This window comes from Falco punctatus (assembly GCF_963210335.1).
Source record: "Falco punctatus genome assembly, contig: scaffold_52, whole genome shotgun sequence".
Classification (NCBI taxonomy): domain Eukaryota; kingdom Metazoa; phylum Chordata; class Aves; order Falconiformes; family Falconidae; genus Falco; species Falco punctatus.
The window spans coordinates 631,469-652,130 of NW_027660219.1; the positions used below are offsets into that span (position 1 = coordinate 631,469).

Sequence of the window (20,662 nt, forward strand, 5' to 3'; positions counted from 1 at the left end):
TTTCCACATTCAGAATACAGCATAAATACAGAATACAGAATAAATTATCTCCATCAAGGCAAAAAGGCTTCATTTTAAACACAGAGATGTTTGCTAGTTCAAGGCAGAAACCCATTTCTTGTAGAGGACATCTGAAGCACTTTTTTTTTTTTTTTTTTTTTTTTGTGGGTTTGTAATCAATTCTGTATTTTTCCTTGAGAAGCTTAAGCTGTTCCTCTTGTTTCAGGAGTGTTTTCAACTCTGATTTGTCGAATAGGTCCGTATTTCCCAAATATATCATACATTTCCTCCGCTGTGATTTTATACGGCAGGTTCCAAATATAGAGGATCCGATTGACCTCTGGGGGCAGCCAGATGTTAGCTCGCTTGGCCGCTTGCATCGCCATGGCGACGATCGGAGGGGGGTGTGGGGGGGGGGGGTGCCGCCTTGGAGAGAAACCGCGGCCGGGAAGGGGCCTGCCGGGCTGCGCGCCGCCGCTCGCCGCTGCCGCGGGGGTCCCGGATGCTATCCCATACGCTAATAACCCGGGTAATTCCTTTTTACAATCTATGTCCTGCACGCTCCGCTTTTCTAAAAAGCAAATGAGCGAATCGTACGTCGCTTGTCTCTCCACACCTTCGTCAGCGCTGTTGCAGCCTTTGCGAGACTTCGGCGACGCGTGGCCGGCGGGACCCTCTGTAGGTGCTCCCGGGCGTGGGGACTGTGCCCTTCCGCCTCCTGCGCTGCTTTCAGGACTGGTACCCGAATCTCCATCGAACCGTGGCTCGCAGGTTCAGACCTCTCTAGGGTCCCTGTTCGGGCGCCATTTGTTGCGACGGAGGGAAGACACAGTCACTCAATATGAGTGATCAGCAGACTTCATTTATTGTCCCTTACAGTCACCTTTTATGCCTTCTTATAATTAGCTCATACATATTACCAAGCCCGCCCCTAGTTTCTCTTCTGTAGTTATCTGTTCCCACCTGCAACATTCTTTTCCCACTGCAGTCTTCCTGTTATTGTGTAACTTTTGCTTTACTTCAGATAAGCTGAGAGCGATGTGCATTTTTGTCCAGCCAGCTGGACTATGTCTATGTGAACTTTTTCAGCTAGCCAGTTATCCACAATCCCCAAGACTTAAACTACGGACTTAACCTTTAAGACCTAACCCTGACTCAACCTAAAGATTCAACCTTAAGTCTTAACCCTGAGATTAACCTTGAGACTTAAACCTGAGATTAAACCGTAAGACTTTAACACTAAGTCTTAAACTTAAGACTTTAACTTAAGACTTAACCCTGAGATTTAATCTTAAAACTTTAACCCAAAGACTTAACCCTAGGACTTAACCCTAAAACTTAACCCTAAGACTTCACTGTAGGACAAGGCCTCAAGGACAGGAGTCCAAGTACTGATAGCCTGATGAACAGAGACTTGTTAGAACTTGTAGGGCACAAGCCCTGGGAGCCAAGGAACAAGCTAACTGCAGACCCCTGAGCCGCTACAGCTGAGGAGGCAGCCAGGCGGACAGAGAAACAAGTAGCCAGATAAGGGAACGGATGGCACCGATATGTAACTTTGTTAATCAAGAAAGCCGCCTAGAAAGAAACTCCTTAACTTTGGAATAGAAATTATTGCTATGTCAAGATAAACTAATAAGTTCCTATTGTTCTAACGGTGTGCCTTAAATATCAACCAATCAGTGTTTTTTACGCTTAAGATTTAACCAATCAGTGTGTAATATGTAGAAAGTAGAAACGCATACAAGTGTAAGAAAATCACTAATAAACCGACAACTTGCTTGCATCAAGCTGTGTCCCGTCTCTTCATTCGCTGCAAATTGGTGACCCCTACGTGATTTGGTGAAGGATCTGATGTGGAGGGACTCTCGAATCGCCTGACTGAGCGACATGCAGCAAATCCCACAGAACTTTGAATGATCTGCTGAAAGGAAGCAGGAGCCGGCCTGAAATCCCTCCGGAGTTGAGAGGTGAGCTGTGGGAAATCCGTAATGGGGAATCAGGTTTCGTCCCCAGAAAGAGACGTTTATGAGCTTATGAAAGGTCTCCCTAACAAACATGAGAAAAGTATTTCTGAGCATGACCTTAAAGCAATGCTTAAGTGGGTGCAAGTAAATATGCCTGCAGTGACCGCAACTACAATTTTCACGCGGGAACTTTGGGACGACACAGGGGTGAAATTGTGGGATTCTGCGACAAAAGGCAATACTGAGTCCCACCGTCTGCTCTCTTCGTGGAGAGTTATTTTTGAGACTCTGAAAGCACAAAAAGAAAAGGCAGAGGAAGGAGAGGAGGAGGAGGAGTCGCAAGCTCCTATAGCCCTGTCCTTATCAGCCTCTAAATCACAGTGCTCTAAACCCCTGGGTGTCAATGCAGTGGAGTATCTGCCAGAAGAAGATCCCTTTGACCCAGGACTGGTAGAGCCTGAACAAGAACCTGATTTATACCCTCCTGATCTACGTGATGTGTGGGCAAAAATAAAGAAAGAAGCCTTAGAGGAGGGGGATCTAGAAATGGCTAAAACTATAGTTGCTCCGGTCTTGTATTCTCAGGGTCGGGCAGGGGGAGCACGATGGGAGGCGCTTTCTTTTTTGGTTGTTAAAGAACTGCGCCGCACGGTTATGGAACGTGGTATTTCTTCTCCCTGTTTTATAAGTCTGTTATCTTCTGTGTTTGATGCTTATGTCATGACTCCTCATGATTTGAAATCTTTAGCACGATTGCTGCTAACCCCGACTCAGTACACGTTATGGGAGTCGCACTGGAGATGGGGACTGCAAGCACTCCTGCTCACGTACGTTAACCATAATGATGCTGCATCAGCTGCGCTGGCAATAGAGCATCTTACGGGCACCGGTGCACGTGCTGATCCGGTAGCGCAGGCTCAACACTGCCCCCGTGCGGCTCTCGAGGCAATTAGAGAAGAGGCGAAAAAGGCTTTTTTCCAGGTCCCTGACGTACAAAAGCCACAAAAAGCTTTTACTAACATCACTCAGGAGTCTCGAGAACCTTATATGCAGTTTATTGGTAGACTAAAACAGGCTTTGGAACGTCAAGTAGATAATGCGGAAGCTCGGGATATATTGATAACAAAACTAGGTGTTGAAAATGCTAATGTTGATTGTAAAAGGCTACTGAAGTCTCTTCCCAACCCGAACCCCACTCTGGTGGAAATGGTGGAAGCATGTAACCGAATCGGTACGGTTGACCACAAGTTTGAAGCTATGGCTGCTGCTTTTGCAGCGATGTGTGGTGTGGGGAATTGCTATGGTTGTGGTAAGCCTGGTCATCTAAAGAGAAATTGTCTTGCTCGGGCTGCGGGGAATAAACAACAACCTCCTGGTCCTGGATTTTGTCCGAAATGTCAGAAAGGGCGTGATTATGCTAATCGATGTTGACCTAAGTACGACTTCCAGGGACAACCGATACAGGGAAACCAACCACGGAGCGCGGGGCAGCGACGCACGCAGACACAAGTGCCACAGCTGACATTTCAACATCCTCGGAGAGAAGCACCGACACCTCAAGTCTCTGTCCAGCAACCTCAGGCAGCGCTGGATTGGACCTGGCAACCTCACACACAGTAACACTGCTCGATTCCTTGGTTCATTTATTATCAACAAATGTCAAAGGACCATTACCCCCCGATACACAAGCTCTGTTAATTGGTAGATCTTCCACAACATTGTCTGGTCTCTTTGTTTTACCAGGTGTTATTGACTCTGACAGTGTGGACGAAATCAAAATCATGGCACGGACTCCATTTCCACCTTGTACGATACCTCAGGGTAGTCAAATAGTGCAATTGATTCTGATTCCAGCAAGGGTAAACTCTCTTATCACTGATCATCCTCCGCAGAGGAGAGGAGGTTTTGCATCTACAGGGTTACCTCACATTTTGTGGGTACAATCCATTTCTCCACAGCGGCCTATGTATCAGTGTACCCTTATTTACAATGACCAACAAATAGCACTAAATGGGATCATTGACACTGGAGCTGATGCCACAGTAATTTCTCAAGCCAAATGGCCTCCGCAATGGCCACTGACTAATGTCTCTCAGACACTGGCTGGGATAGGGGGGACTGGTAACAGTCGTCAGAGTTTGGAACTAATTCGAATTCAAAGACCAGAGGGACGTGTGGCTTCTGTTAAACCTTTTGTGCTGCCTGTCCCTATGGTTTTGTGGGGATGTGATGTATTGTCACAATCGGGAATGTCCATCCGTACACATTTTTAGATGGGGCCACTGAAGTGCGCAATACCCTAAAAATAACCTGGAAAACTGATGTTCCTATTTGGGTGGATCAATGGCCCCTTCCTTTGGAAAAACTTCGCGCACTTCAAAACTTAGTCTCAGAACAACTGTCCCAAGGACACATTGTACCTTCTACTAGCCCATGGAATTCACCTGTTTTTGTTATTGAAAAACAAACTGGCAAGTGGCGCTTGCTCCATGATCTTAGAAAAATTAATGATGCTATGGAAGATATGGGAGCCCTCCAACCCGGGCTCCCGTCCCCAACTATGATCCCCTGACATTGGCATCTAACTGTCATAGATCTTAAAGATTGTTTTTTCAGTATCCCGTTACATCCAGATGATGCCCCGAAATTTACCTTGTCAATTCCAAGCATCACCATGCAAGCTCCGTTGCAGGGATATCAGTGGGTTGGACTGCCACAAGGTATGAAAAATAGCCCTACAATGTGTCAATGGTACGTTGCAAAAATACTCAGTCCTGTCCGAAATGCTATGCCTACTGTGTTATTGTATCATTATATGGATGACCTTTTAGTGGCAGCACAACATCACGAAGTCATGGAGAAAGCTGTAGCCCTTGTCACAGATGCCGTGAATTCGGCAGGTCTCTGTATAGCACCAGAAAAGGTCCAGAAGTTTCCCCCTTGGAAATATCTGGGCTGGCGAATAAGAGCACACACTATTGTTCCTCAACCATTGCAGATCGATACCAATGTAAGAAACCAGCATGATGCACAAAAATTACTGGGAACAATAAATTGGGTTTGACCACTATTGGGAATTTCTAATACAGACTTGGGTCCTCTGTTTGACCTACTAAAAGGGGACACTAATCTTTGTTCGCCACGTAGTCTTAACTCTGAAGCAGATACATCTTTACAAAAGGTTGCCTCAGCTATCGCTTCTCGACAGGCCCACCGATGGGCCCCTGAACTACCTTTTTACTTGATTATTTTAAACCCTGCTCGACAGCCTCATGCCCTGATATTTCAATGGGACCTTCAGAACTCAGACCCCCTGTCGATTATTGAATGGATCTTTTTACCTAACCAGTCTACAAAAACTATTTTGACACAACACGAAGTGTTTGCCTCTCTGATTGTTCAAGCTAGATCACGCCTGTTAACCTTATCAGGGAAGGATTTTGTCTCTATTTGTCTGCCAATAACAACAGTATACTTACAATGGCTTTATCAGCAATCAGACACCTTTGTTATGGCACTTGCCGACTATACAGGTCAAATAACTTCTCATCCACCTTCACACAAACTGTTTAACATTGACTTTCGTCTGATGTTAAAACCCAAAAGAAGCAAACAACCCTTACAGGCACTTACTGTCTTTACAGATGGATCAGGCAAATCACATCAATCTGTTCTCCTATGGTGGGATGATCAACAGAGACAATGGGACTCGGACATAGAGACAGTCTCCGGTTCACCTCAAATAGTACAACTGAATGCAGTTGTTCGTGTTTTCCGAAAATGGAACGTACCACTCAACCTTGTTACTGATTCCACTTATGTTGCAGTTGTTGTTAAACGAGCCGAAGCTTCTGTGCTGCGGAATGTTTCACATTCACAACTTTTTACCCTGTTACAGGAACTTATTTTCCTTTTGGACTCTCGATCTGCGCCTTATTTTGTTATGCATATTAGGTCTCACACCTCACTACCTGGTTTTCCTGCAGAAGGCAATTGACGAGCTGATCTATTGACGTTACCAGTTCAAGTATTGCCAGACCACATTGCACAAGCTAAACTAAGTCACTCTTTTTTCCATCAAAATGCTGGAGCTCTTAAACGACAGCTTGACCTTCCTTCTCAACAAGCGCCAAATATTATTGCTGTCTGTCCTGATTGTCAAAAACATTCTTTCCCATCAATTGCTGCAGGAGTTAACCCTAGAGGATGACAAAGCCTACAATTATGGCAAACAGACGTCACACATTATTCTGAATTTGGTAACCTTAAATATATCCACTCTTCCATTGATACATTTTCAGGTGCCTTGTTTGCCTCTTGTCACGCAGGGGAAAAGGCACGAGATGTTCGTAGACATTTAATGCGTGCTTTTGCTACTTTGGGTATTCCCTCAAAGATAAAGACAGATAATGGTCCAGCTTATGTTTCAACAACTATAAAAACCTTTTTTGCCCTATGGGGTATAACTCATATTACTGGCATTCCTCATTCCCCCACCGGTCAATCTCTCATTGAACGGTCTCATCAGTCGCTAAAACATCTATTACAACAACAAAAAGGGGGAATGGGAATGGCTATTCCGGAGGAACGGTTACAGAAAGCATTGTATGTTTTCAATTTTTTAAATTGTTCTTTAATAGATAACAACCCACCGACAGTTCGACATTTTACTGCAAATACCTTCTTCAAGGCACGGGTTAAAGCCCCAGTATTGGTTCGAGATCCAGAAACAGGTAAAATTATGGGACCATATCCTCTTGTTACATGGGGAAAAGGTTATGCTTGTGTCTCCACAGAAAAAGGACCCAGATGGATCCCAGCAAAGAATGTAAGACCTTTCCGTGAACCTTTACCGCAGACAACTGATACCGACACCGACCCTACAGAATGAAATAAAAACTGTGTGAGGATTTCTGTTTTGCATTAATGTCAGGTAACCAAATTCAGGATATAGCATCTAGATTTCACTTTTTACAGCGCTTGGAACGGACAATATCGCCCTGGATTAAACCACTTAACAAAGGTAATACGTTTGGACCAGACCAGATCCCCAACGCACTGACGGCACCGCTAGCAGATATTATCTTCCATTACATCGACTTTCAACGACACTGTCATGAACCAGATTGGACAGCGTCTCGATTTCTACAGTTATGTTGCTATGAACATGGACCATCTTGTCGACCGTGGATCAAGGTTCATCGTGAACTCTGTGATCACGATCGCTGGTGAGTTGTAAGACTAAGGGACAGATGGGGTCATTGGATGTGTTCTGAGTGTAATAATCAAATATTAAGGTTTAATCATATACAGTGGGCTGAACGTTTTATGGGAAAACCTCTTTTGGAATTAGAGGGAGTTATAGGGTTAGGTTCTGAGATTTTGCCAGACTTAGTTTTTGCAAATTTTTTATCATTGATTGAAAGCCTAGAAGTACGGGCTATTGCACGGTTGTTGTTTCAATATATTGTATTAGCAAGCAGAATTTATATTATTAACAAGAACATTACTGTAGGATTAGAGTGTGGACAATCAATTGCAGTGCCTCGGTCATGGACAGTACGACCAGAAGAATGGCTGGTTGTAAAACGACAATGGAAAAAGAGAAACAAGTGTTGTCAGTAATATGGATAATGATGTTCATACCTGGACCTTGGCCTATTGAAGGTGGCTCTTATCCCCCTTTTCTACCAAAGGTAAATGTTTGGGTCACGTTGGCGAACTTGACTGGACAGCATACTCTGTGTCTTGCTATGGCCACTCCGGATCAGCCTTTTTCCACATGTCTTGTGGGCTTACCATTAGATGAATGGCCTATACCTAGGGACCTTCAAAGTCTTTTTCCACCCAAAAACGTATCAAAAAATGTGACAGACAATTGGGATGTATGGATACCCCATCTCCCACTGGCCACTTTGGAACCACAAGAAATTGAACTCCTTGGTTCTGTAAAAATGGATTTTTGCATAAAATTTAACTACATGGGAAAGAATCAATCTAGGGCATGGGACGTTTCCCCTACTCATCCTGTTTTTAGAAATGCAAGTATCTGGTGTAATTACACTGCTAACGACTTGTCTAAATCTAGCAATGCTCCGCTCTCACTACCTGCTGGAGTATTTTTTATTTGTGGTGATAGAGCATGGCCTGTCATTCCTTCTCATATAAAAGGAGGTCCGTGTAGCTTAGGGCGACTTTCCGTCCTGACTCCTAACACATCTATGATTTTACAACATTGCTACTCTCGAAGGACAAAGCGTGGCGTTCATGCATTTGCCTCCGATTGTGATGATAACATGCAATTTTGGTCCTTTGGCCAACGCTTTATTGCATCTCTTCTGTTGCCTGGAGCTGCTGCAGGAAAGGCTCTGGCAGCATTAGATAAGCTTGGCTGTTGGCTTGCCAAACAAACTAATGCCACAAGCAGTGCCCTGTCTGGTCTTTTATTAGATGTTGATAGTGTTCGCCACGCGACATTACAAAATAGAGCTGCAATAGATTTTTTGCTTCTGGCACAAGGTCATGGTTGTGAAGAGTTTGAAGGGATGTGTTGCATGAACCTTTCAGATCATTCGGAATCAATTCATGCTAGCATCCAAAGATTGAGGGATGGAGTTTCTCATCTTCAACAAAGTGATACTTGGGATTGGTTAGATAAACTGTTCAGTGGTTGGGGCATTTCAGGATGGTTAAGAAGTTTAGTGAAGATGATTATATATGCTTTAGTTGCTTTTTTGTTTGTTTTATTACTTATACCTTGTCTTTTACAATGCTTACAAAAATTAATAACTCATTTGATTTCAGGGGTTCTTTTTGTGCAACAGGAAGGGGGAGATGTAGGACAAGGCCTCAAGGACAGGAGTCCAAGTACTGATAGCCTGATGAATAGAGACTTGTTAGAACTTGCAGGGCACAAGCCCTGGGAACCAAGGAACAAGCCAACTGCAGACCCCTGAGCCGCTACAGCTGAGGAGGCAGCCAGGCGGACAGAGAAACAAGTAGCCAGATAAGGGAACGGATGGCGCCGATATGTAATCAAGAAAGCCGCGTAGAAAGAAACTCCCTAACCTTGGAATAGAAATTATTGCTATGTCAAGATAAACTAATAAGTTCCTATTGTTCTAACGGTGTGCCTTAAATATCAACCAATCAGTGTTTTTTACGCTTAAGATTTGACCAATCAGTGTGTAATATGTAGAAGGTAGAAACATATGTAATTGTAAGAAAATCACTAATAAATGGACAACTTGCTTGCATCAAGCTGTGTCCCGTCTCTTCATTCGCTGCAGCACCTTACCATCCAGACTGGGTGGAAGCAGCTCCCCAGTGTGGCTCAATGCCCTTTCGTCCTCCACAGCCGCCATCCGGTTGTATTCCAGGGCCACATTCCCCGTGTTGGACAGCATGGAACTGAAAAGCAAGAAGGAGGAGTGAAAAGACAATGACCAATAAATACAAAGCAGGTAGAAAAGTAACACTGTATGGTGAGCTTCTGGTACCCCTTCCTTGATGCTCAGGAGTATCTTTGTCCCCAGGCAACTCTGCCACGTCTAGACCACTGCCCTGGGCTACCCGGAGACAAAGTGTTTCAAAGTTTGGAGGTTAAAGAGGAAAGGGCAGGCATGGTGCCCAGGAGACTTAATCCAAGGGTCTTATTCTGGTCTTTACATCTCAGTTTGACATTATTTTGACTGCAAACCTGTCCTCGAGCAGATGAGGACAGGCAACACGCAGTGGAAGCAAATCCATGGTTGTTGTCAGCAGAAAGGCATGGCAGAATTGAACCTTTCCTGGCACGCCTTGGCAGGACGGTGGCCACCATCTCCTGCTTGGCTTTACGTGCAGATACGCAGGCCCCAGCACCCTGCCAGGACTTGGACAGGATGAAACAATACATGATTTGTTTAAAGAGAAGAACAGCAGGTGAGACTGAACACAAAGCCCTAGAAGGGACTCGAGTCCACATGTGAGGCATCTCCAGGAGCCCAGGATGTGTGGAAGCTGAAACCTCAGAACCAGCAGGCAGCAGCACACACACCCCTGCCCCCACCCCCCGCCAGGCCTAATCACCCAGTTAGAAATTAGAAGAGGTTTATTAAGTGGCCAAACAATAAACATGTCAGTGTTTTATTTTTTGCCTTTATTGGCACTTTATTGCCTTTATTTTCACCAGACCACGAGTAGAAGGAGAAGCAGAGGCCACCAGAGAGCACGGCACAGCTACGGCGAAGCAGGCACCAGGTCAGCCCTGGGCAAAGGCAGCTCCCACGCACGGGTCCCTGCCTGGCCTCTGGCTCTCACGGGAATGTCCTCGTCTGGAAGGGCAAGGTCTCCTTGCACTGAATTGTGTCCGTATCCAGCTTGAGCTCAGCGTAGTCGACAACAGCACTGAGGCAAAGCTCCACCTCACGGCTGCTCTCCTCCAGGACAGTGTGAGCTGGTTCTGGGTCTGTCTCAATCACCTCCAAACAGGAAAGGGAAGAATCACTGAGCAGAGCCTAGAAAGCCCGGCTGAGCAAGAGGAGGCTTTTGGCCTCCAAGATCAGCCTCGTACAGGGGCTAGAAAGGACCATTCCCATTTATTTCCCCGGGAAGGTGACAAAATTTAACCCTTCCATTACAGTGTTTGTTTCTACCGACTGAACACCATAATCACCACCATGACTGAGAATACACCCATGGGGACAATGACTGGGTCATAGGTACCTGTCCCTGTGTTTCAACCCTGTAGAGTGTCAGACCTTTTTCATGGCCCGCTACAGATTCAGCAGGCCTCTAAATTAGGATTAAGTTCCCCTGTGGGAGTTCTGTGGATGGAGAACCCCAAGACTGAACAAAACCAGAAAGCACCTTTTCCCTCTTGTCTTAGCGGGAGGTGCTTTCCAGACACCATGTGTGGGGCAACAGCCACGCTGGTGAGGGCTGGGGACGGGCGTTTTGGAATGGGGACGAACTCACTAGGAAAGCCTCCGACTGCTGCTGCTGATGGGGAAGAAGAAGGGGTTTACAGCTCTTAAAAAGGCTCAGAAACTAGGGAGGAACACGTGCCAGGTACGTGTGTGTGGCACTTTCTGGAGCGATGCTTCTCCAGACTGCTGCACGACTGCCACGCAGCACCTGGGCTGCTCCACAATGAGATATCCCACACAACATGGGCACCACCACCAAAATCTCTGCTATCGGTGTAGGCAGAGCTGACAGCTCACCCACCATGTGCCGGTGGGCTGGCCAGCGCACACACAAGAGCACTAGTGTGGCTCTCCACTCCAAAACAAGAGTCAGAGTGCAGCGCCTTAAACTCCTTGTTGGTGAAAAGGCACTGAATTCGACGAAGAAATTTTAACACCACAAAACGTGATAAAATCGTAAAATGTGCCCTCCCGTTCAACACAGGTTGCAACACTTCAGCTTTTGGCAGAGACCGGTAGTTTGCATGTGGCTAAACGTGTCTTGTCAAAAGACCGCCCCATTTTGTGTTGGTGTCACAGGTCACTGCATCTGCCTCTCCCCCAAAACGCACTGCGGGTGAACCTCACGGGTGGATTAAATGTCAGGAGGACGCAGGAGCTGCTCAGCCAGCAGAGATGGTGGCCTGCCAGGGGTTTTTTGTAGCAGCTCCGTTAGCTTTTCCTGTTTGCGTTTCTTACCTTCTTCTTCACAGGCCACGTGGCTCCTGGGCCCCTCATGGTGGTATCCACCCACTTGATGGTGCGCAGGCAGTCATCCCAGTCTTTAATCTGCTCCGGCGGCAGCGGGAAGGTGATCCTAGCCACCTTGCACTTCACAGGGTGCATTTTGAAGGTGACCGCGACATCTGATTTCAAGGTCACTGTGATGGCCTTAGCACAGCCAGCATGGAGGTGTCCCACCTAGGGAGAACCAGAGAGCCAAGACCTAACTGGAATCACTAGCAAGGGCAGGACTGACAGCAAAGAGATCGATCGATGTGGTGAGCAGCTGTGCCAGGAATCTGCCTCTTACCGTGTATTCATCTGGGGTTTGACAGAGGAAAATACAAAAGATGCCACCTCCCGTAACACTGAGCCTTTTCTGTGGGGTTGACAGCCCCGTGCCAGCTAAGCCAGGGATTGCAGCTCCTTTGTGGCACTGAAACAGGCTCTCACCGGTACGTGGTGACTCCCTGCCAGCTCCTGGGAACCCGCCGGGCAGGGCTGGAGCAATGGGAAAAGGCAGAGCCATCCAAACTCACCTTGGGGGAGAAGTGAAATGGGGTGTCTGCCAGCCACTCAAACCGCATCGCCTCCGTCCTGCTGCGGTTGGTGATGGTGAAGGTCACGCTGTAGGGTTTCCCGATGTGACAGTCCCCGAACGGGATGTGATTCACTCTGGCAGCTGCTAGGAATGAGAGCAGGAGGTCTCAGTGTGCCTGAGGTCCATCCACCCTCCTCACATCCACAGAGACAGGCGTGGCCAACTCTTCCTTGCTCCAAGCCTTCCTCCCTGGGGAGACGCAGTTCCCCATCCTACCGCTTCCATGGAAGCGCCCTGCCACATCCCTAAACCCGTGGCTGTGGCTGTGCAGAGCCACGCAGCACAGCATGCACTGCCCCTCTGCACAGAGCCAGCACGCTCCCAGACCGCCAGGCCAGGGGGTGACAGCACAGGCTGCGTATATCGAGGGCACAAATCATTAGACACGGGCTTCATCTCCATAGCATACCATGGGCTGGCAGCCCTCCTTTTGGAGATACTCAGCTGAACGCGGGTATCTCTGACCCTTCCCTGCTAGCCTGCAAGCTTCTCCCTTGACAGACGATCTTCTCTTCTGCTCTCAAGCTGCCTCTTAAGCCTCTGCAGGCTACAGAAGGCAGCAGGATCTGGCTGCTAAAGCTGGACCGCAGGTGCACGGCACAGGGTGAGCAGAAACGTCTGTTTTCCTGTTCCTTGATCCACCTGGGCAGCCTTTCCTCTCTTACCCTCAATTACGTCTTCCTCTAGATTGCCCTCAGCATTCTTCTCCTCCTCACTGTCTGCCACCAGTCCGTGGATGTTATCTAGCGTGAAGTCATCCTCGTAGCCTTCGCCCACCAGCTGAATGTCGGTCTCCTCATACGGGTTGTTCACCACCGACAAGTGGATCCTGCCTTCCACACGCTGGGCCAGGGTGGGTTTGAAAAGCACGTCAAACTCTGCTAATTCCCCACGGAGCAGGACCAGGAGAGGGGTGTGAGGCTTCCTCTCTGCACAGCAATGAAATCAGCGACAAGTGATACAGCTGTACCGCTGAAATATTTCTGTGGGGCGTAAGGGGTTGAAACCCAGCTACCTCTAAGCACAGATTCTCCCACCAATGGTGCCAGACCCTCCTCCTATGTTCACAAGGCTACGACAGCACCACGCGTATCACTGCTGAAGTGCCTTAAACACAGGTTAACACCCAGCGCTCACTCAAACTGCAGTCAGTCAGCTCCTGCCACACGTAAAGCTGAGCCAAAGAATGGGTTTGGCTTCTGTTGGCTGGCTGTGGGCTCAGGGGCTGCCTCCATTCAGGCTGCTACTCCCACACGCAGCAAAGACCTCAGATGGTCCGCTGAAGTGGTGACAGCCCCCCGCAACTCAACCCACCATGTCCAGAGGAACAGAAAAAACTTCCAACCACTTTCTAGGAGGAAGCCGTGCGCAGAGTCCACATGAAAAGCTGGGGGTACGGAGAGCCCCAGCGAAGAAACAACATCTAACATTTGGCGGCTGCTTGGCCAAGCCAAGAGCAGGGCACACATTTCTCCCCTGTGTGGATGACCGCGCTTCACGCTTACTGGATTTACCTCCTGCAGGAGAGTCCTCCTTCACGCCCCCAGCTTGGTAGACGCATTGTGTGGTGGGCCTGGCTTTCAAGAAGAAAACTCCCGCTTCATCCAACAGGTCTATCGTCAACTGAGAAAAAGGAACACAGAGCACAACCACACTGCTGTGGGTACAGGGTGACACGTGGGTTGGCACCGTACTGGTGCTGGTCCAGCATGGGGCATCCAGCATGCTTCCCCGCTTCAAACACAGCTCTTAGCTAAACTTACAAAGTTCAAGTAAAACTAGACAGAAAAAAGAAGCGTTCAGAGGCGCTGGGATACAAAAGTAATGAACAGAATTTTTCATTAAAGTGTAGTAAAATGGGATCAAATACAATCTAATGCAACTAGGACATCACACGTGCCCACCCGAGAATCAAAGCGTGAGAAGAGAGATGGGGGGAAAACACCCCACCAACTTTCTTGCGTTGTATTTAACTGAAAAGGATAGGCTAGTCAGAAAAATCGCATTTCCAAGAGGAACTCTCTTCCTGGAAATTACAAGTCAGTCATTTGCTTAAAAAGAATTTCTGAGAGCTGTTTCCAGGTCTGCCATGCTTCCTGGGACCTTTTCTCCACGAGACAAGCACTTGTTCCCAGACCAGAGCGTTCCCTGAGCAGGTCCTCACCTGGACAGGTAGGGTGCCACCATTATGAAGGACCAGAGGGAGTTTTTGTGAATCACCCAGCAACAGCTTCTTAAAGACCAGCAGAGGGTTCCCTCTCTTACTGTGAAGTACCGGGCGCAGGACTGTCACCCGAGGCAGAGTCCCATCTCCACTGACACGGAAGGTCAGGCTTTGCGCTTTAATTGCTGCAGGGCTGCAGGAAAGGCAGAGGAGAGATCGTGACGGCCGGCACTAACCAATTTCCCACCTGGCAAGCAACAAAGAGGGGCCACCCACTGCATTTTCCCTGGCTGGTGCTCCTGTACCCCACGACACAGGTCTCCTCCACCCCCCTCCTCCCAATCCAATCAGGGCCATTCACAAGAGCTCTGAAGAGCCAGAGCCTTCCAGAGTAGCAGTTAAAGAACATGTCACTGAATCGAATCATGCAGCACAGCAGGTAAATAATGAGGCGACAGGTGAGACATGGCAAATTCACTGGCTGCGATGATATGAGACACATGCAAAAAGCACGAGCGCAGCATGGAAATAGTATAAAAGCAAGAAGGGAAAAATAAATGGCACCATCAGTAATGATTATTTCCAAGGACGCTAAAAAAGGAATTGCGTACTAGAGCAGAAAGCTGACTTGTCCTGACTCAGCCACTAAACGGCTGGGGAAGAGCCGGTCAGAGCCCTGGTACACACGTCCCAGGACAGGGGAATTGGGCTCCTCTTTTAGAAGGGCTCCAGTTGCTCCTTTGACAGAGAATAGCTTAACATACCCCAGGTAATCACATACAATCATCTCATTTTAACAGAAACAAGGAGGAAATAATGCACGCTGGCTGGCTGGCACAGAAACGGCTTCATCTAAACCTTTGTCCTTGGAAAGCCCCAGCTCAACTGTTGCACATCTCCATTTCTTGCTGATTCACTAACTCCCAGCTGGCTACCAAATGCTGCACTGTCTTCACAGTCACTCGCAGAGGCTAAGCTATAACCCCTTCTCTTTCTACTCTGTCTAGTAGTTACCGCCTCCTCTATTCTCTAATGCTAAGCACTCTGCCTAAGGCTACCGAGAGCATCAGGGTTAACAAGAGGTCGGGGTCCTCCCAGAGGAGGGGCAGCCATCAGGCAGGTCCCCCCGCCCAGATTTCACAGGGGGAGTTACCTCGCCAGGACATCGAGGGAAGCCTCAAAAGTGCACTGGTAGCTCTGCATCATCTGTGGAGTGAAGGTCACCGTAGCAAAGGCGTGGGAGCAGCTGGGCACGCACATCCGAACGGGATCCACCTTGAAAATGTCACTGATGGGGCTGTGAAACTTGGGGGAACCCACAGAGCCGTGTTAGGAGGAAACATCCTTCAGTGTTTCGTACGCAGTCTTATTCTTATATGCGTCACCGGGAACAGCCCCAGACAGCGTGTCTCCCTTCCTGCTTGCCCTGGGCAGGCTCCTTCCATCGCAGGGGTGACTCCAAAGCGGTGCTGACCTTGCACAGGGAGCCCAGGAGCGCAAAAGCTGGCTTTGAGCACTGGGCAGCCACCCCAGCACACAAGGGAGGGGGGCACTGCACGGAAACCCCGCAACTAACCTCAAACTGGCCTTTAAAGAGAAGGAAAAGGCCAGGGAGCCTGAGGGAATGGTCTGCTTTGAGCCCAGGCACGTCAGGCCAGTAAAGGCCCCCTCTGAGCGGGCTTCCAAGAGATGTGCAGAAGGGTTTGGGTCTCCCACCAAAGACCCAGCCAGAGCGGTGAGCCAAAGCCTTGCTCGAGACGTGCCAAATTCAGAACTGCCACCCTGGCACTGCTGCTCCCCCCTGTAGCCTGACCTGCACGGAGCTGGACTAGGGCGGGCAAGAGGAAGCAACGAGTCTGGAGAACAAGGCAGCGCAGCCTGTAAAGAGCAACGGTCACCTTGGCCTCTTGTTCTTACCTCACCGGCGATGGGTTTGATGGAAAGGACCACATTGCAGGGGACTTTGTTGACATTGTGGATCTTGAAGCGAGCTGTGGCCCGGTGCCCAACCCGAACGTCGGTGAAGATAAACTTGTTCTCATCTCTGACATACACACCCTTGTCTCGCACCGTCTGCGGGGTCTGGCAGAGGTTGACGTTGCTGCAGATTCGATGCTCCTCAAAGATGGACTCGATGTCATCAACCACAAATGCTGCGGAGCAGAGCAGAGGGAGGGCTGAATGCTGAATTCCTGATGAATTTTTCGGGACCCTGCTGGCCTCTCGGAAGGCTTGATAAACCCTTTCTGCCCAGGTCACTGCAAAACCCAGCCTTGGGCGGGGAGTCGGCTGCGAGGATGGAGCTCAGTCCCAGTCAAGGAGTATTGCTTTCCTTTTATCCTTCCATGCATCCCTCCCAGCCTCTCCCCGCTGGCTGACTTGAAAAGAACTGGAACCTCTGAGGATTTTAGGGTTTAGCTTCAAGGTCAGGGCGCCTCTCTAACCAAGCAATAAGTTCAGGTGCTGACCAGCAGCAGGTCTGGCTGTGGGAACCTGTGGACGGGGCGTACCTGGGAGGCAGGACTCAGCCAGCAGGGTATAGGGGATGCCGAGGGGATTGTCCTGGGGGTCTCTGTCGCTGATATCGATGCGCAGGTGCTCCTCGCACGTCCCCAGTGATTCTGCAGAGCAATCCACCGTGATCATCTGCTGGCCCCCAGGAGGGATGGAACCAAAGCCAGGGTACACCGTGAACATGCCTAGAGTGAGGCGAGCCTGCAGAAAGAGTCCCAGGAGAGGCTGACGTCCAGCAGCCCAGCCTTGAGCATCCCCAGCAAGGAGTACGCCGCTCCTCAACCTCCAGCCAGGCCGAGCCCCCAGTCCCAGGGCAGGGAGGGATGACTCCACGGCCCAGAGGCAGCCCCAGGACGAGAGGGACAAGCCAGGAGGAGCTGCAGGCCTATCCTGGCTGGCACAGAGGACGGAGTTTGGGTGTAAAAGGTGAAGGTGCTAGCTGGGATCCTCCAGCCTCAGGGGTAAAACAGGAGAGCAGAAATAACTGTGAGAAGTGATGGGAGGGAAGGGAGGGGACTGGGAAGACGAAAACACAAGGTCATCTGGTATCTATGGAGTGGGACTTCAAACAGGAACGTGCCCACATCTGTGGTATTCACAGTCCTATTTTGGCTAGCAGCCACCAAAACACGGGACCTGCTCCTCTCTCTTGACCCCACAACTCCAAGTCTGAGCCAGAGCACGGGACTGTCAGTGCAACTGAGCAGCTCCTGCTTCTGCTTGTGGCTGGGAGATGACGGACCTCCATCGTGCAGACCATGTCCCACCCCACGGTGATGAGCCCCCATCAGCGTCCTCCCCCAGCACCCGCAGCAGTGTGTCTTGGGGAGCGGGAGCCACCCACCTGCATGGAGGGGCTGGCAACCTTCTGCAGCGAGCGCTTGCTTTTCTTGGCTGAGGAAGTCCTTTGGTGTAAGTTCTCACTCTTGCCAGAGTGGGCAGATTTCATTTGACATCCACTAAGAGCAGAAAGCAGAAACACCCATCATGCTGAGCCCCCACCCTGCCTTCCTCTGAAGCCAAAGCTGACCTTCCCCTCCCCACAGACGAAAGCCTCCCTGCCCCTCGCAGCCCCGGCGGCACCTCCTGCAGCTTACAGACAGCTCAGCTGTATCACCAGCTTTGCCCGACACACGGGGACACTGAGGCACTTCTCCACTCCCTGTTCACAAGCAGGTGACGTGAACTGGACAATAACCCAGGTGTCTGGGCTGCCTGTCACACACCAGCCACGCTGTCGTGCCTCCTCAGGCAGGACAGGTGATGCAGGTCTTCTCTCACCTTTTCTCTTGCAATCGGGATGCGTCCTGGTCTGCTCGGTAGATGAGGAATTTAAAGTCAAGGCTGCCTTTGTTCTCCAGCATGAAGGTGCAGGTTTTCCTGCTGCCCTTCACCATGGCACCGAAGTTGATGAGCGAGGCGGGGTGAATGCTGTACTTGCTGAACACAGCTTTCGCCGACACCCTCACTGGGATGACGGCGACGGTCTCGCCTCCTCCGCAGATGCTGGGCTCCATCACCTGCAGCCAGAGGAGGGCTTGGTAAAACCAGCAAAAAGGCCAGCCTCTGACTCTGTTCCCTGATCCCATCCCAGGTCCCCATCAGCTCATCCTCCCTGTTTCAACGCCTCCTCCGGAGCCAGACTTTCAGCTCTGCTTAGGAAGCATCACAAATGTTTTCTGAGACATTGCTGTCACCTACGAGAATTACCCAGCTAAAGCCCTCCTTCCAGAAGGCACCTGTCCTGCTCACGCTCCCAAGACGTGCTGTGCCACCACTGCCTGGCTGGGGCAGCTCACCTGGTAGTGCAGGACGGGTTTGTCCTCGATATTCACTTCCGTCTTGGGGTGGAAGAACACCTGGACCTGCACAGGGCGCCCGGAGGCAGCCAGCAGGCCCTTCTGCGGCTGGATAGTGAAGTGGCTTGCCAGGTCTGGTATGGTGGTGCCTGCAGCTTTCAGCTGGAAACTGGGGAGAAAGGGAAGGAACAAAGACCTCTGCAGTTAAAAGTACAAGTGCCACCAGCACAGCCAGGACTTGACATAAGACCATAAAAAAATTAAAAGGGAAAGAGTCCAGCTCTGCTTGGGGAATCTCAGATCTTGAGAGAGTGCAGACCATCATGAGTGTTGCAAACTAACCTCGACAGCCAATTTTCTCATCCCCTCCTTTAAAGAGTCATAAAGAGAAAGGAGCTGCCCCTCAGAGGAAGGCAATGGATCTCAGCAGTGAGTGGCTTCAATTTCAGGGCCTCTCCTTCTGGTTCCTGCTCAGCTGTGAAGGACTTCTGGTGTGGGGCTGCATTCTCCCTTAAAGTCTTTGAGATTAGGGAGCCCGGGCTTTTTATTTAACCAGACCACGAGGCAGCCAGCACGGGAAGCGGTTCTAGCCATGGGCAGGAGGAGAAGGCAGGCCTGGGCAGATGGTGGCACCACGCGTTCACAGAGCAGGCAGCTGGACCCACCTGTACGCAATCTCGTACTTCCCCTTGTTCCTCAGAGTCAGCACTTGCTTCGCATCATCCAGGACTTTCAGGACTCCAAAATCCACGGTGCCACCTGCACCTGCAGAAAACCCTCAGAGCCAGGCAAGAAACGGGGAGTATTAGTGAGCTGCTACAGACCACACCAAGTGACAAGACAGATATTTCAACACTTCCAGGCCCATTTCAATTGGCCTCTCAATACTGAAATGGGGCTTATAAGAAAGGTGGGGACAGGTGTTTCCTGGGGGGCTGTAGTGACAGGACAGGGGGCAATGGCTTTGAACTGGAGGAGGGGAGATTTACATGAGCTGTTGGGAAGAAATTCTTCACTGTGAGGGTGGCGAGGCACTGGCAGAGGCTGCCCGGAGCAGCTGTGGCTGCCCCACTCAAGGCCAGGTTGGACGGGGCTTGGGGCAACCTGGACTAGTGGAAGGTGTTCCTGCCCATGGCAGGGGGGTTGGGACAAGACAATCTTTGAGGTCCTTTCCAACCCAAACTGTTCTATGACACTTGGAGTTCTCAGGCAGCCCAAAACCCTTCTCAGGAAGTTTCCGTTCTTGGAAATTTTCTTTAGCTACTTTGCTGCCCTTGCTCTTCTTACTCGGAGAATATCTGCAGGGTTTAGCAGGTGAGGAGCTGGGTTTCTGTCTTCTTGCTTCCAAGCACTGATCCAACAACTTTATGTGCCCTGCTGAGCCCTCAGGAGCTGCCAATTGCTCGCTCACATCGCTGTGGTTTCTAAGCCCCCAGACCAACCTGCACACTGCAAAGCTCAGGGGCGAGAGACTCGAGGCTGGCTGTGCCCTGGCAGCCCTTCACTCCACTCAACTTGCAGGATACGCGCTTTATGTGACCGGGCCACGCTTGCATGCTACCCCATCCCAAGCGCTTTGGTTGCTCACCTGCCAAGGCAAGGCAACGCACCCAGACTGCTTTGTTTTGGGGCATCCACTGACCTTTAGGAATGTTGATGATTGGAGCAACATCATAGCCCTCTGCAGAAATGAGGATATTTTCGGTCTGGACAATCCCCAGGATGTTTTCTGCATCTGAAACCTGAGGCAGCGAGAAACGAACAGTGCTTAGACCGTTCTCTTAAATTCTTTTGGTAGACAACATACGAGTCCTTGTCTCTGCTGGCTGCTTCCACCATGGCCTCCCCTGCTTGACAAGCACTTGTAGATTCCCAAACTCTCCCAACCTGCTCATCTCACGGGCTGACCCAGCGAGATGCTGCTGCAGTAAGAAGCCCTACCAGCC

General features: G+C 49.7%; 1 protein-coding gene and 1 long non-coding RNA gene across 2 annotated transcripts in view; one reads left to right on the top strand and one right to left on the bottom strand.

The window, feature by feature from the left end:
* Positions 1-20,662, top strand: part of LOC308057581 — a 309,793-nt gene that overhangs the window by 157,015 nt on the left and 132,116 nt on the right. The window lies entirely within an intron of this gene.
* Positions 10,265-20,662, bottom strand: part of LOC308057572 (hydrocephalus-inducing protein homolog) — a gene marked incomplete at both ends in the record, with an annotated part of 97,928 nt that continues 87,530 nt past the window's right edge. Inside the window, 14 exons of the mRNA XM_080411650.1 lie at positions 10,265-10,429; positions 11,615-11,836; positions 12,178-12,320; positions 12,905-13,168; positions 13,754-13,862; positions 14,404-14,596; positions 15,557-15,708; positions 16,321-16,556; positions 16,914-17,352; positions 17,723-17,876; positions 18,199-18,437; positions 18,717-18,885; positions 19,382-19,481; positions 20,359-20,458. Of these exons, the coding sequence (XP_080267776.1) occupies positions 10,265-10,429; positions 11,615-11,836; positions 12,178-12,320; positions 12,905-13,168; positions 13,754-13,862; positions 14,404-14,596; positions 15,557-15,708; positions 16,321-16,556; positions 16,914-17,352; positions 17,723-17,876; positions 18,199-18,437; positions 18,717-18,885; positions 19,382-19,481; positions 20,359-20,458 (2,685 nt within the window). The remainder of the gene's footprint in view (positions 10,430-11,614; positions 11,837-12,177; positions 12,321-12,904; positions 13,169-13,753; positions 13,863-14,403; positions 14,597-15,556; positions 15,709-16,320; positions 16,557-16,913; positions 17,353-17,722; positions 17,877-18,198; positions 18,438-18,716; positions 18,886-19,381; positions 19,482-20,358; positions 20,459-20,662) is intronic.